Source organism: Leptopilina boulardi, unplaced genomic scaffold, assembly GCF_019393585.1.
Source record: "Leptopilina boulardi isolate dan_hultmark-lab unplaced genomic scaffold, ZJU_Lbou_2.1 LbouV2_273, whole genome shotgun sequence".
Classification (NCBI taxonomy): Eukaryota; Metazoa; Arthropoda; class Insecta; order Hymenoptera; family Figitidae; genus Leptopilina; species Leptopilina boulardi.
The window spans coordinates 1802137-1815822 of record NW_026137833.1 but is presented as its reverse complement, the minus strand read 5'-3'; the positions used below and the strand labels follow the sequence as shown (position 1 = coordinate 1815822).

General features: G+C 28.2%; 3 protein-coding genes across 3 annotated transcripts in view; 1 reads left to right on the top strand and 2 right to left on the bottom strand.

Moving 5' to 3' along the window:
• LOC127281518 (glutamate receptor ionotropic, kainate 1) overlaps nt 1-13686 on the top strand; it is a 154142-nt gene that overhangs the window by 62772 nt on the left and 77684 nt on the right. The gene's annotated exons all lie outside the window — the stretch shown is intronic.
• Nucleotides 7015-8625, bottom strand: LOC127281521 (uncharacterized). The gene is made up of 4 exons (XM_051305245.1): nt 8504-8625; nt 8124-8324; nt 7528-7674; nt 7015-7409 (listed from the first exon to the last, which is right to left on the bottom strand). Exons 1-4 carry the CDS (start codon nt 8546-8548, stop codon nt 7146-7148), a joined length of 657 nt encoding a protein of 218 aa, XP_051161202.1. The 5' UTR covers nt 8549-8625; the 3' UTR covers nt 7015-7145.
• On the bottom strand, nt 10751-12224 carry LOC127281520 (uncharacterized). The gene is made up of 4 exons (XM_051305244.1): nt 12115-12224; nt 11627-11851; nt 11382-11537; nt 10751-11112 (listed from the first exon to the last, which is right to left on the bottom strand). The coding sequence occupies exons 1-4, from the start codon at nt 12157-12159 to the stop codon at nt 10822-10824; spliced, it is 717 nt and encodes a 238-aa protein (XP_051161201.1). The 5' UTR covers nt 12160-12224; the 3' UTR covers nt 10751-10821.

The following is a 13686-nucleotide window of genomic DNA, read 5'->3' as shown; positions in this document are numbered from 1 at the left end:
AATCTTTCGTTATAACTCTTATAAATATTAATCATTTTATCAATTTTATTTATTGGTATGCAAGTGATTGTATCATCAACATATCTCCTGGTAAACTTCAACTATTTTGCACTTTCACCTCGGATCTCAAAATCGATCTGACTCTTTTTCCCCACATTATTTCCAAAGTAATTAGTCCTACACCTTCTCTGCGGCTACAAAAGCAACCCTTTTAATAACCTAACAAAGGCATAGATAACTAATAATAATAAATAATCAGGTAATAATGCTAAACTTTAAAATGAACAGAAATTATAACCCAAGAAAATTAATTATAAACTTTGAATTAATATAAATTTATTATAACGGTAACACCTACATAAACAATATATTATTTATTATAATTAATATTTTTATCTGCATTATAAAATTTTGAAGACAATAATGTTGATTAGTGTTTGAAATAGGAAGAAGGCGTTAAAGTTGGGTATGAAAGAATTTACTCTTATTCATCTGTGCATACAAACTAACAAGGTATGTGGTGCACGTATTGCCATAGTGAGAATAGAGCAAATGGCAGACACTCATTCCCAAGCGTAATCTCTGCGGTTGTACACTCCAACGCAACAGTACCAAAGCCGACACGTTCGACATGCACTCCTTGCACGTCTCAACCTCTTGGTCTGTTCATGCCAAACCGCTTGCTGAAGGGTCCTTCAACGGATGTCCCACGAGTGCGACCCTACGCTTATTCTCGTAAATGGCGTTTCCAATGGATGGTTATTCTCTTTCCTTCAAAATTTTGCTGATAACGACCAATTTATTTTTGTTTAACAATCAATACTATTGTTCTTTTTATGTTATCACTGTTGTACAAAACAAATAATTTCTTATCTATTGATTTCCTACTTTCTGCAGCAATCATTAATGTTACCGTTATAATAAATTAATCTTAACCTATGTTGCATATAAATATTGTAAAAATATACTTCAACTAATTGTAAATAATTTAACAATATTCAAAAAATCTTCCACTATTTTTTTGGATCCAACATTTTCAATTTCAAAAATCTGATATCAGATTTGTAATTTTGCTTATTAATTTAATGAACTTGTTTCATATTGTATTAAATTAATTTTTATCCTCTCACAGATGTAGCGTGCGCTATATTATTTTCATTACATTTTATAACTGATATAATAAAGTCAAACATATTGTAATAGTAAATTATTTATTTTTAAACACACTAAAATAAGAAAAAAAATAGTCTACAATTTTGAAATTAATAACATTATAATGAATGCAAATGTTGAAAGTCAAAAATTAAATACGTACGTAAATGTTATATAGCTGAGGAGTAATCTCTATAGCATGGCAAAGCAACCCTTTTAACATTGTAGCTTATGCGCAAATGCTTCATTATATATTCTCATGAAATGTTGCTCTTTGAAATAGAAAAAAAACTTTATATTAACCTGGATATTAATTTTAAATTAGGGATCAACAAAGTATGTTTAGATACCAAAAAAAAATTTTTAAATTACATTTTTAACATAAATGAAAATTAAATAGAATAATTAAAAATAGAATCACATCAAAGCCAAAAATAATTTAAAAATTTTTTGTAACTAATAATTATTTTAGAAAATAAAGTTATATACATATATTGTATATATATACATATATACAAAATTACATTTTTTAATTAAATATTAATTAAATAATTAAATGCATAATTTTACTGAAATTGTAATACTATTCTTTTTTAATGTATTTATAGACGATTGTTAATTTTAATAAGTAAAGTGTTAATAAGTATTTTTTTTGTGTTATGTAGAAGAATAAGTAGCGTGCCTTGACATCCGACTGAGTGCAAAACACGTAGGATCAGACGCAAGTGAAGCCAGAGAAGCCCCGCATTGGCACGCTTAGTTAAGTCGACGTCCACCTATATAAAGCCTTAGATGATATATATCTAGATAGGGTACTTTCAGTCCAGGGGATCCCCTACATTGAGCACGTGACGGCAATCATTTAAACTTAGGCATGAAGCTATAAGTAGTGCAAAAAGAACAATTTCATCTTAAAAGGGGCTACACCACTTGGAAACTTTGAAAAATAGTCTGTTGTCAAGAATTTTTTTTACGCAACTATTATAGATACATTTTTATTGACATTTTGTACAAAAAAATTAGGCATAAAAATTAAACCAAAATGGAAAATCTTTATCATAAAATACTTTTTTTATTTTAGAAACTTTAGTTCTGGTTAACTCTTTTTCTTTGATTATCTCTTCTACCACTAGCCAGTGCAGGAAAAGGGATAAAACCCCTCCTTGTAGGGATCCACTTAGGACTAGGCGTTACACCTTTAGGTCTCCGTATTATGCTTCTAATTAGCAGCACTAGCATCCCATATTTCTTGTTCACTTAACTGATTGTATAATTTGAGATTTTGGGGAATGGACCTTCTAAATCCATAAATTTGTCTACTGCGTATCCACTTACAATTTGGTTTCTATTCTGACTGCTGTAGTTTGTAGGCCTTAGTCTACAATAAAGCCAACTCTATAAGCTTGATGTCTAGGATAAATTGGATGATATTTGAGTCTTCGGGGTCTATGCTGATCTACAGACTTCTTCTCAATGTCAAGTTTTATTTGATCTCTATTCTTTATTGAAGTTCTCCGATTGTATTATCTAAAGTCAAAGATGTACTTTTGGCATTCTTGATCTGTTCTTACAATCTGCTAACTTATGATCGGGTTTTACGTACATAAACCACGCTGCTGATGTGTCCTGTACATTACCGTTCTTCTACTTCTATATTGTCTTAATCGGGTAGCTCACAAAACCTAATTTTATGCGTTCAAATTCCTGAAGTCTAGGTAAGTCAATCCAAGTCGCTGATCTCAAGTGTGATCTTTCAATCCACCGACTGTACTTGACCCATGTCTCCGACCGCCTTAGCAACCTTCGCCTTGAAGTCATTCCAGATTATAATTAAAGTCTCCATTTGTTGTAGCTCGAGCTGCTGCGACTCTCGTGTTGCTGACATCCGATTTAATCTCCATTCAAAGCTTATCCAAAAAGTCCGCTTATGTCCTACTTTTGCGAATTGGATAACCAGCGTCGATCCTGTTGTTGATATTTTCTCTGTCTGACTTGTCAGCTGATATGTGCTTTGCTTTTTCTTTCTTAAGGAAAGTTTGAAGATTCTTCAGACCGTTCTTGATGGTTATGTTCACACTCCTCTGGTTGTCGTAAGCTTTGACCACCTTGGTGACTAGCTTTTCAATCATTTTTACGTATTCTGATTTCTCTTTTCTGAGAATATAGCCGGATTCACAATCCTTTTTGATGGCCTCATCGTCTGCTTTAGAGGAATAAATGCCGATTTTTCGCTGCTTACGCTTAACACACTCAGAAGGCTCGATGCACTGCCTCTTTTTACACTTTTTTACCACGGTGGTTTGTGGTACTTTAAACCCCCTTTTATCTTCGACCACAATAATATATAGGACTCTCAGAGCGGTATTACCCTCCAGAATTGACGAGCCACTAGCTATCGCCGCCTCGCCATGCATTGGAAGATCGAAACCAGAGAGGGATTTAGCATTAGTATTACCCTGCGGTTAGTCTTTTTTAACAGTCTCTCATAATCATCCTTATCCATTTTTATTTGCTGCTTTTTGGATGCCTGGGATTTACAATCAATTAAGGGGTATTATAAATAATTGATTCTAAATTTCGCAATGACATCCTAGAAGTAGTTGTAGGTTTCTCAAGGTAAAACGAAGACACTTATAAAGGTAGTAATACAGAAAAAAAGGTGGGTAAAAAGTTGTAAAAATAGAGGATAAAAATCGTTAGGATACAGGGTAAAGGATAAATTTGTGATGGATAAAAATGTTACTAAAATATTACTAGAAAAATGGATGTCATACTTGAGTAAACTGTCTAATTTTAATAAAAATATTAGTAATTTTACACTTAACTTATTAAATCCACAAATTTTATATCAATAAATAATTGCACGTGGAAATATTTTTCCTATAATTATTGTCTATTAATAAAAATATCTTTGACTAATACAACTGACAGCTGACGACAGTGCGTAAATAATCAGAACTGGGAAGTTACAACTCAACGTTTGTATTGTTGGACGAAAGCAGAGTTGGGTAGTAACTGAATTTTTTGTGCATATTAGGCTGTGTCAGTTCATCGAGATATTTCGAGTTCAAGATATGACGTCAGAGGCCTGGAGAGACAACAAACAGACGACACAATGTTATTCTTACGGGGAAGAAAATTAGTTTCCACTTTCATCAATTTTATTCATACTTTAAACACGGAAAACGCTTGTTGACATCTAATAAAATTAAAATGTGTGTTGATAATTAATTTTGTTATATATTTGATTCATTTGCGTTGATAGATTCTCTGAATTCGTGATAATAAAATATAAATATTGAGGTTAGAAAAGTTTGTTTACTAATCACATTTCACATTTTAACATTATTATACAATATCCAGTATGCATGTTATTAAAAAAGATATAAAATATATATTTTCAGTGGGAATTACCGCAGCAGTAAAAGATTTCAAGTTAGTAAACAAACACCACTAACCTCAAAATTTATATTTTATTATAACGAATTGAGAGAATCTATCAATACAATTGAATCAAATATATAACAAAATTAATTATCAACACACATTTTAATTTTATTAGATGTCAACAAGCGTTTTCCATGTTCAAAGTATGAATAAAATTGATGAAAGTGGAAACTAATTTTCTTCCCCATAAGAATAACATTGTGTCGTCTGTTTGTTGTCTCTCCATGCTTCTGACGTCACACCTAGAATCGACTCTGATGTCACAAGTGACAGAGCCTAATATGCACAAAAAATTCAGTTACTACCCAACTCTGCTGTCGTGCAACAATACAGAAGTTGAGTTGTAATTTCCCAGTTCTGATTATTTACGTACTGTCGTCAGCTGTCAGTTGTATTAGTCAAAGATATTTTTATTAATAGACAATAATTATAGGAAACATATTTCCACGTGCAATTACTTATTTATAAAAAATTTGTGGATTTGATAAGTTAGGTGTAAAATTACTAATATTTTTATTAAAATTAGACAGTTTATTCAAATATGACATATGTAATATTTTAGTAACATTTTTAAATATCACAAATTTATCCTTTACCCTGTATCCTAACGACTTTTATCCTCTATCTTTACAACTTTTTACCCACCTTTTTTTCTGTATACATTTTATTGCACTAGAGATGGATTTTCAAACACTTTAAACCTAAATAAATGCATAAATTAAAAAAACAATGGAATTACTCTTTTGATCATTATTAAAATAATCTTAATCAACACTAGTGTAACATTAAAATTTATTATTCATTTAATGAATTTTAATTTTGATTTATGTTAAATTGGAAAATGAGGTGAGTTACAATTTATAAATTTTTTTAGTTTCCTTGTTTTGCGTGTCAAAAAATAATGTCAGTAACCGATACAATAAAATTTTTCCGTATTATTGAAATTCTGAATTTTTCGGATTATCTATGTTAAATAGTTAAAATTAATAAAAAATTATTTTTTAATCTATTGATATTATTCAAAAAAATTCTTCAAAGGTATGTTTAAACATTAATTGACTTACCACTTAATAAATAGCTATATAAATGCGTAAATGAATATAAATGAGCCAAAAAGTAAATGTAAAATAATATGCAAAGAGGTTGTTGAATTGTGACAATAGAGAGACTTTTTTTGTGTGTGGAAGAAGTAACAGAATAAACCGTAAAATGGTTGAGTTATCTCACCTCAAAAGCAAATATCGTTAACACTATGAACGGAGAATGTATATATACACATATACATATGGAATAATTCATGAGACTGCAAGCACGTGTCGTATGGCATGTCTCCTAACATTGTTCTAAATGGGAGCAAATATACACGGCTATATTGAAGCCACTGGACTTACAATGTCTTGACATAAAGTCACATTGTTATGACCATTTAGAGAATAAGAAAAAATACAAAAAGAAAGAACATTTGAACAGCAAAAATTGTCTCATTTTTATATCTTTGACGGTAAAAAAAGATTGCTCATACAATGGTTTTGCTGCAAATGAGGTTTCTTTAAATTCTTCTACTTTCTTTTTTGCTTCCTTGTACAGAGGTAGCAAATTCTAAATTTAATTTTAATTTGTTGAATAATCGTTTTCATTCATCATGATTTTTTTTCGTAAATTTAAAATATTTGTCCTCTTCCTTCTGATATAATCCTAAATATATTGTTAACAGAATCACATCAAATATTATATATTTTTGATGACTATTTTTCAAAATCAGAATATTTTTTAAAGTTTGAATAAAAATTTACCTTCTCAGATCATCACTGATTTGTAAATGTAATTTATCAAATAGTTTAAAAACAAATCTACGCCAAAGTTTGAGGAACTCAAGATACTGAATCATATTCTGCATTACAAAATCACTGTATATTGAGTTGTAAAATGTTTACTAGATAGAAATTTAAAATTATGATATCGTAAAAGTATAACAAGTTTCTTATCAAGAAGAAAAATTTTGTATTCGTGAACCATACATAACTAATGCCAAGATATCATTAAACATTCAAATTGAACATAAAACTCTCAACTAAGAATTTTTCATTATCATTTTTGCATTTATTCCGCCGTATTCTTATTTTAATATTATTATTTTTTTTCTTGTTGTAACCATATGCATTTTATAGAAGGTTCTATATTGTTGATAATACAACGAAAATGACAAAATATAAGAAAACAATAGAAAAGCGAGAGCGTCTTTTAATAAAGGTTGCATTCGAATTCGCATCAGCACGAATTCACGCTTTTATAGTGAAAGCTATCTCTCTCTTTCTCTCTGTTTCTCTGTGTGCGAAAAGTCATAGAACTAGGAAGCCAACGAAAGCAACTAAATGGCTTGATATCGAGAATGCAATAAAATTGATATTGCCATAGTAAAATATAAGGTAAATTTATTGACGAATTACAAACATTTATATATTTCCATAAAAGAAAAATCAGTGAAAATTAATATCTAGTTTACAAAATAAAAAAAGAAATTTAATTTATCTATATGCGAGAATTTATCATTTATCTTTTAGATTTTTTTTAAACCACATTTCTGCTAGTGACGCACAATTTTTTACTGATTCAATCATTTTCTTAGCATTATTTACAATTAAAATTTTCAAATTATCTATTGTTTCTCGAAAATTATTTACAATTAATTGAAATATTGGTGATTTTAATGCATAACATTCATTCATTGTTATATTACGTGATAATACTGCCGTCCAGTATTCACAATCTCTAGAGAATATTTTAAGATTGGAGGCAACATCGGCACCAAACTGAAATAATTTTTGTGGATCAATACAATTCTTACATTTTTGAGAAAGACGTCAGATGTGATTTTAAATTTAAATTGTACTTATTTTATTAATAGTTTAAAAAGAGTAGTCAACCTACATTTGAAATGACGTAATCAATGTCTTCCAGTGGAATGCGTAGCAATGAATTATTAGCATTATTGATACAAGCTTTTATTTTTTGCACTGCTTCATCAATATTTTTGTTCTCTTCGCTGTTCAGTGATATATCATAACCATTTTTGATCTTAAAAAGAATTGTCATTTATTTCGTTAGTTGCCCACTTGGAAAGATTCTCCGGTAAGTGCCCCCTGGAGGTTCTATCAGAATTCCGCCGGAACTTCCAATGTAATTTCGTCGGAATTCCATCGGAGTTCGAAAGAATTTTCGATGAGATTCCGACGGAATTCTGACGGAATTCAGATTAATTTTTTCAAAATTTTTAGAGTCCTAATTCCGTCGGAATCCCATCGGAATCCCATCGGAAATTCTTTGGAATTCCGACGGAATTACGTTGGATATTCCGGCGGAATTCTGATAGAACTTCCAGGGGGCACTTTTCGGGGAATCTTTCCAAGTGGGTGTGTACTAATTTAAATTCTAAAAAAAATTTTAATTAATAGTGTAGAAATTAAAGTTTTTTTTACTATAGTTTACTATCAAAAAATTATTTTGTTTTAAAATTTTTTACTTACGTTTTGTTTACTCATACAGTCTTTACTTTGATTTGCATGATTGCAAAAAAAATTTTCTACTGTTTGATTATAATAAATCTCAAATTCCAAGTGCACCTTTTCTTTATATTTAAACAGATCTTGTTTTATTCTCATCATATCGATTGCAAAATCTTTTATGCTATATTTGTTAATTTCAATGAACGACTGACAAAATTGTACCTTAAACAAAATAAATGTTTAACATTGGCATATGAATTAGATTTTGAAATATAATTTTACACATGATTTTACATGAGTGTAAATATTTTTTTGCAGTTTTTTTTTTGTAAAATACTTGATATAGAGTTACAATTTTGTAAACAATTTTAGATTATAAAAATGTTTGTTGTATAACTTACATGTAAAATACAAATAATGCAGGACGAAAAAAAAATTAGTTTCATTTTATATTTTGTTGAGATGTCATTAATTTTAGCACATATCTAACATTGTGAAACTATATGTTATCGATGGCTTTATATAATTATATAGTTAAATAAAAAATATTTAAATATATGCGACATATAAAATTTGCGTATCTTAAATAAACAGATTAAGGTTATTATAATTATTCTTGGAATAATTTACTTTGTATAAGAATTTTTTTAAATACAATCATGGATACAAAATTAAATCTACACGCTTAAATTGACAGAAAATAGAATAATAGGTATCACCTTCTCTAAATGCTAATTATGAGAACATGTAAAATGAAAATTTTCATTTGTAGCTGAACAACTATATTATTATTATTATTACAAACATTTGCAGGGTTCAAAGATCGGGTCACACTTTTTAATCTAAATATTTTAATCTACTAATGAGTTAATCTATCAAAAATAATAATCAAACAATCATTTAAAACTTCTTCTATCTGGGTAAGGCATTTCATGTCTCGGACCAGTTATCCGCAGACTAAACCTTTTTTTATTTTTACAAGGGAAATGGAAAATCTGCATTAGCCTTGATAATCAAGGCAGATACCTGGAGCCTGCACTCTTGTTCTGGTCAACTTTCTAAATACCACACTCTTTAACTGGACCTAATTTCCACTTGCGGAACCATCTTCCGACTTTTAATTTTGCAAGTGGAGATTCCCTTCTCTGCTTTCTTATTTTTTTGCCTTTTCAACAATTGCTAAAATCGCTACCGTTGGTCAGCTTTTTCTCAATCTATATTGGTTATAATATATGCTATTTTCGCCCACAAAAATTCCTTGAAGTCTCTTTAAAATCATTCCCTGTAGAAGTTTACCCATCGTATGCAATAAACAATTCGGTCTAAACAATGATCTGGAGGTTTATTCCCTTTTTAAAGGGGATCAACTTCTGCGTTTTCCAGTCACTGAAGAACTATCCAGATACGTATCAACGACGTTGAGGAGTAGCAAGAGGATAAACAGCAATAACCTCTTTGAGGATCTCTCTGGGTATCCCGTCATTGACTTTAGCTTTGTTATTTTTCAACGTCTTTGCAACCTATTTTAACTCTTCAAGTGAGGAGAGTTCCCTTTGTACTACACAGTGAGTGCAGTCTTCTCTGGAGCCAGATTCCACATGGGAGAACAGCGCCCTTATGATCTTACGGACCCAATTCGGAATGTCCAGACCAGGTTCCCTAGGTTCTGGTTCTTCTTAACGTCTGAAGACTTTAACATCTTTAGAATTCTCTCCTTGATCCTGGCTAGCAGTGTTGCCTTCTCCGTTTTCAAATTCGCACTGTTTTATAGTGCTCTTCGCTTTTAGAGATTTCAAACCGTCCTTCATTGTTAGGTTTACGTTTTTCTGAATATCTAAACACTTCAAAATCTTCAGATCCTAATAGTATCCGAACATTCAAAACATCCAGAGGCTTTTGTGTTAGAAAATATTATAGGAAAATAATATTTCAGTGGGTAAAGAAAATAGGTTTCACTTTTAACACAAATAAAACACACTTAAAGCTCGTTTAAGAACATATAATTTGCACAGAAACACAATTTACATATGTGAGGTAATGAAAATATGATTGGATCTTTTGTTAATTCCTTTTTAAATTGAAAGAACTGTTTAGTTACATTTTTGTGGAAAAAACGACAAATCAACTGTACTCGACCGTTGCTTATTTTGTACTGAACCTTTTTGGTCCTTCAGGTATATACCGTAGTTATAAACTTAAACTTGTTAGTGTAGGTACAATTTTGTGTGAGTATCTGTGTAAGTGTTTGTGAAAGTATCGTTGTAATTTCTAAATATCCAACATTTTCGATATTAGACTAACTCTAGAACTTTCGAAGCATATCCACGGACATTACATGAAAATCTTATGGATATCCTAATTTCTATGAGATCTTCAACTTAGGTTCCTCCCCTCAGCTTTTTCATATTTTTGAACGATGAAATTCTTTAGAAGGCTGTAGTTCAATAACTATTTCAGACCTACTATTACTAATTTCATTTGATGTAAGTATGATCTGCTTACAATTTTATCAAACTAAAGATTGTAACATCAATAGCTAGTAATAGTACTTTGGATTTAATTACATTAACAGTTTAATTAATATAGATTCTAAAAAGTAGGGATCTAATTGTAAAAAAGGTTGGTATTCGGAATAGATAATTTCCAACTGAGAATAATATACTAATTTTATTAATATTAATAGAAATTACATGCGTATTTATTTATTTAAACAGGTCATCTATAATAAACAGTCATCCAATTCCAAATGAATATGGCTCCAATGATTTTCTAATTGATTTCTTGTTACAGATGCACAATTTTGTATTTCCTTAAACGTTGTCAGTGTACAATTCGTAACTAATTGTTTTAAATTATTAATTAAATTTAAAAAACTAGTTGACATCATTTGAAATAAAGGCGATTTTATTGCGTAACAGTCTTCCATTGTTATTCCATTTGATCTTCCTACAGTCCAATGTTCACAATCTTTTGAAACTGCTTCAATATTTAATGAGTAATTTCCACCCATCTATAATAATTAAATTAAAATAAAAATTGTAAACGTAACTAGTCTAAATGAAATATATTTAATAAAATTAATGTATAATTTCAAATTTTATCATATATGGAAATGGAATTTGGTTTTTTAAAATTTAAATATACATACACTTTTTGGAATTATTCAAAAGAAGAAAAAATTATATTTACTAATTTAATTTTAATATTTAAAATTATTAATTTGTCGTAAGTTTTTATATTTGAAGATTATTTGATAAAAATAAATAATAATTAACTTACAACTGATTGTATATAATTAATATCTTCAAGAGGAATATGAAACGTCAAATTTATAGCTTTATCAGCACAAGTTTTCATTTCTTTCATTTCTCTTCGAACGTCTCCAGTCCATGATCTAGTAAATGCTGTCAAACACAAGTCTGTTGAACTATCGTTCTAAAATGTAGTGATAATATTTCATTATTTTAAATAAATATTGTTAATAAGAAAAATTATTGTTTTTCACTGCTAATAGTAAATAATACCTTTTTTCTTTTACTTTCATTACTTTTCTCTAAATATCCTTCTATTCGGTCTCTAAAGAATTTAAAAATATTATTATTTTCGATTTTGGTTATAATCTTTAATTGTTTCCTTTCTTTTTCTTTATATTTAAATAAAGAATTTTTCATTAATTTTATATCACTTTCCAAATCTGTTATGTTGTATCCATTATTATTAGAATTATATTGAGAAACACCGAATCGTACCTTTAAAAAATTAATTCAAATATATGTCTTTGTAAAATAAATATGTAAAATTTTTTGACAAAAACAAATTTTAGAAAGCATGTGTATAATTTTCAATATTCTTTTTAATTTTTTTACACTTTATTTACTATAATTTTATATTTTTATTTACTTTAAACTGTACTGCTTTGTGTAAAAATATTACTGCACAAATGCAAATTGAATAATTAATGTTTTAAAAATCAAATTGAAAAAAAAATTATTGTTCCTTAATTTTTACTTACAGTGAGTGTGCAAATAATAAAACTCGTAAAAATTATTAATTTCATTCTGAATCAATTTAATGCCTATAATGTATTAAGGGACTAATTTGAAATAATAAATTCAAACAGAATACGCTTAAATATATATCATAAAAACTGATTATAATTATATGAAAATATATACATTCTATTATTTGCTTATCTTAAATAAATATAATAAATTTGTTATACTAGCAATTAGAATAAAATATCTAATGAAAGATTTATGTTACACGTGTAATTTTATAGCATGTCGTAACAAATAATTTTCCAAAATAGTATTTTTAAATTGAGTAAAAAATTTCCATTAGTAATAATTTGTCTCGAGCATTTTTTTAATTGATTTATTAACCTTATTTGACAATATTTTACTAAATTATTATTAGGAAATTATTCACATTCTTAATATTAGAAATTTGAAAATATTATTTGAATTTATTTTTTTTTTGGTTTTTAAGAAAAAATCTTTTTGCAAATGCAAAGTGTTGATGAAATGACCACAAGAAGTTATATAATTATGAAATTAATGCATGTTACTGTAAGGTAAGAGTGGTTTTATACTTGTATTGGATTTAATTTTCATAATTTACCAGCGAACATGCCAAAATTTTAAAGGCTATTCTCAAAAGTGGTGCTGATTTATGCTTTATGAATAAAATACACTAAATTCATACCAAAGAACAGTGAATGTCCCTCGGGCATTTGCCGTTGTATTACCATTTATCCTGCAAGTAGGACAGATCAGGTGGTCTAATATCATATATTTACCAACACAACCTACAAGGATCATTTAAATTTTATTTTAATAAATTATTTATTATGAAATATTAAGAAAATTGTAAATTTTTTTAAAAAAAGTAACGAAAATTAAAAAAAAATTTATCATTTTGCTTATTTTTGTTAGAATAGATATTAATAATTATTATTATAGAAGTAATTATTTATTAGAGTCGCTTGAATATATCACACAACATATTAGTGCTTTTAACCCTTTGGAAATTCACAATTTTTGAACTATCATTCACTCGAACTGTATTAATTTGAATTATGTTAGAAATTAATTTCAATTAGTGGGAATTAATATTTTTATTTCATTTAAATCAATTTTCTTAAATGAAATTATTTTTAAAAGAATTGTTATTATTATTATTTAAAAGAAGTTTTAGTAAATTTAATTTTAATATACGAATCTAATAAAATTTTCAGTATAACGTAATTTTTATATAATCTAATTAATATTCGTATGATTTCTAAAATTTAATTTTATCATAACTTCTCAAATCTTTACATTCGGCTGTTTTTAAAGTTTTAATTTTCAACTCCATTTGGTATTGATTTACGTTTTCGAAATAAAAACCTATCCTCTTTCATGTGCAAATACTGTATCCCTTCAAAAGCCAATATTTTAATTTATTTTGGCTAGCGGAAAATTATTATATTACTAATCTTTACTGTTAAAACTACTGATTAACTTACATTAAAAGCAAAAATTTTAATTTAATATTTTAATTAACTATTGGAAAATAATTTTAAAAATCACCGAAAGAATAAATT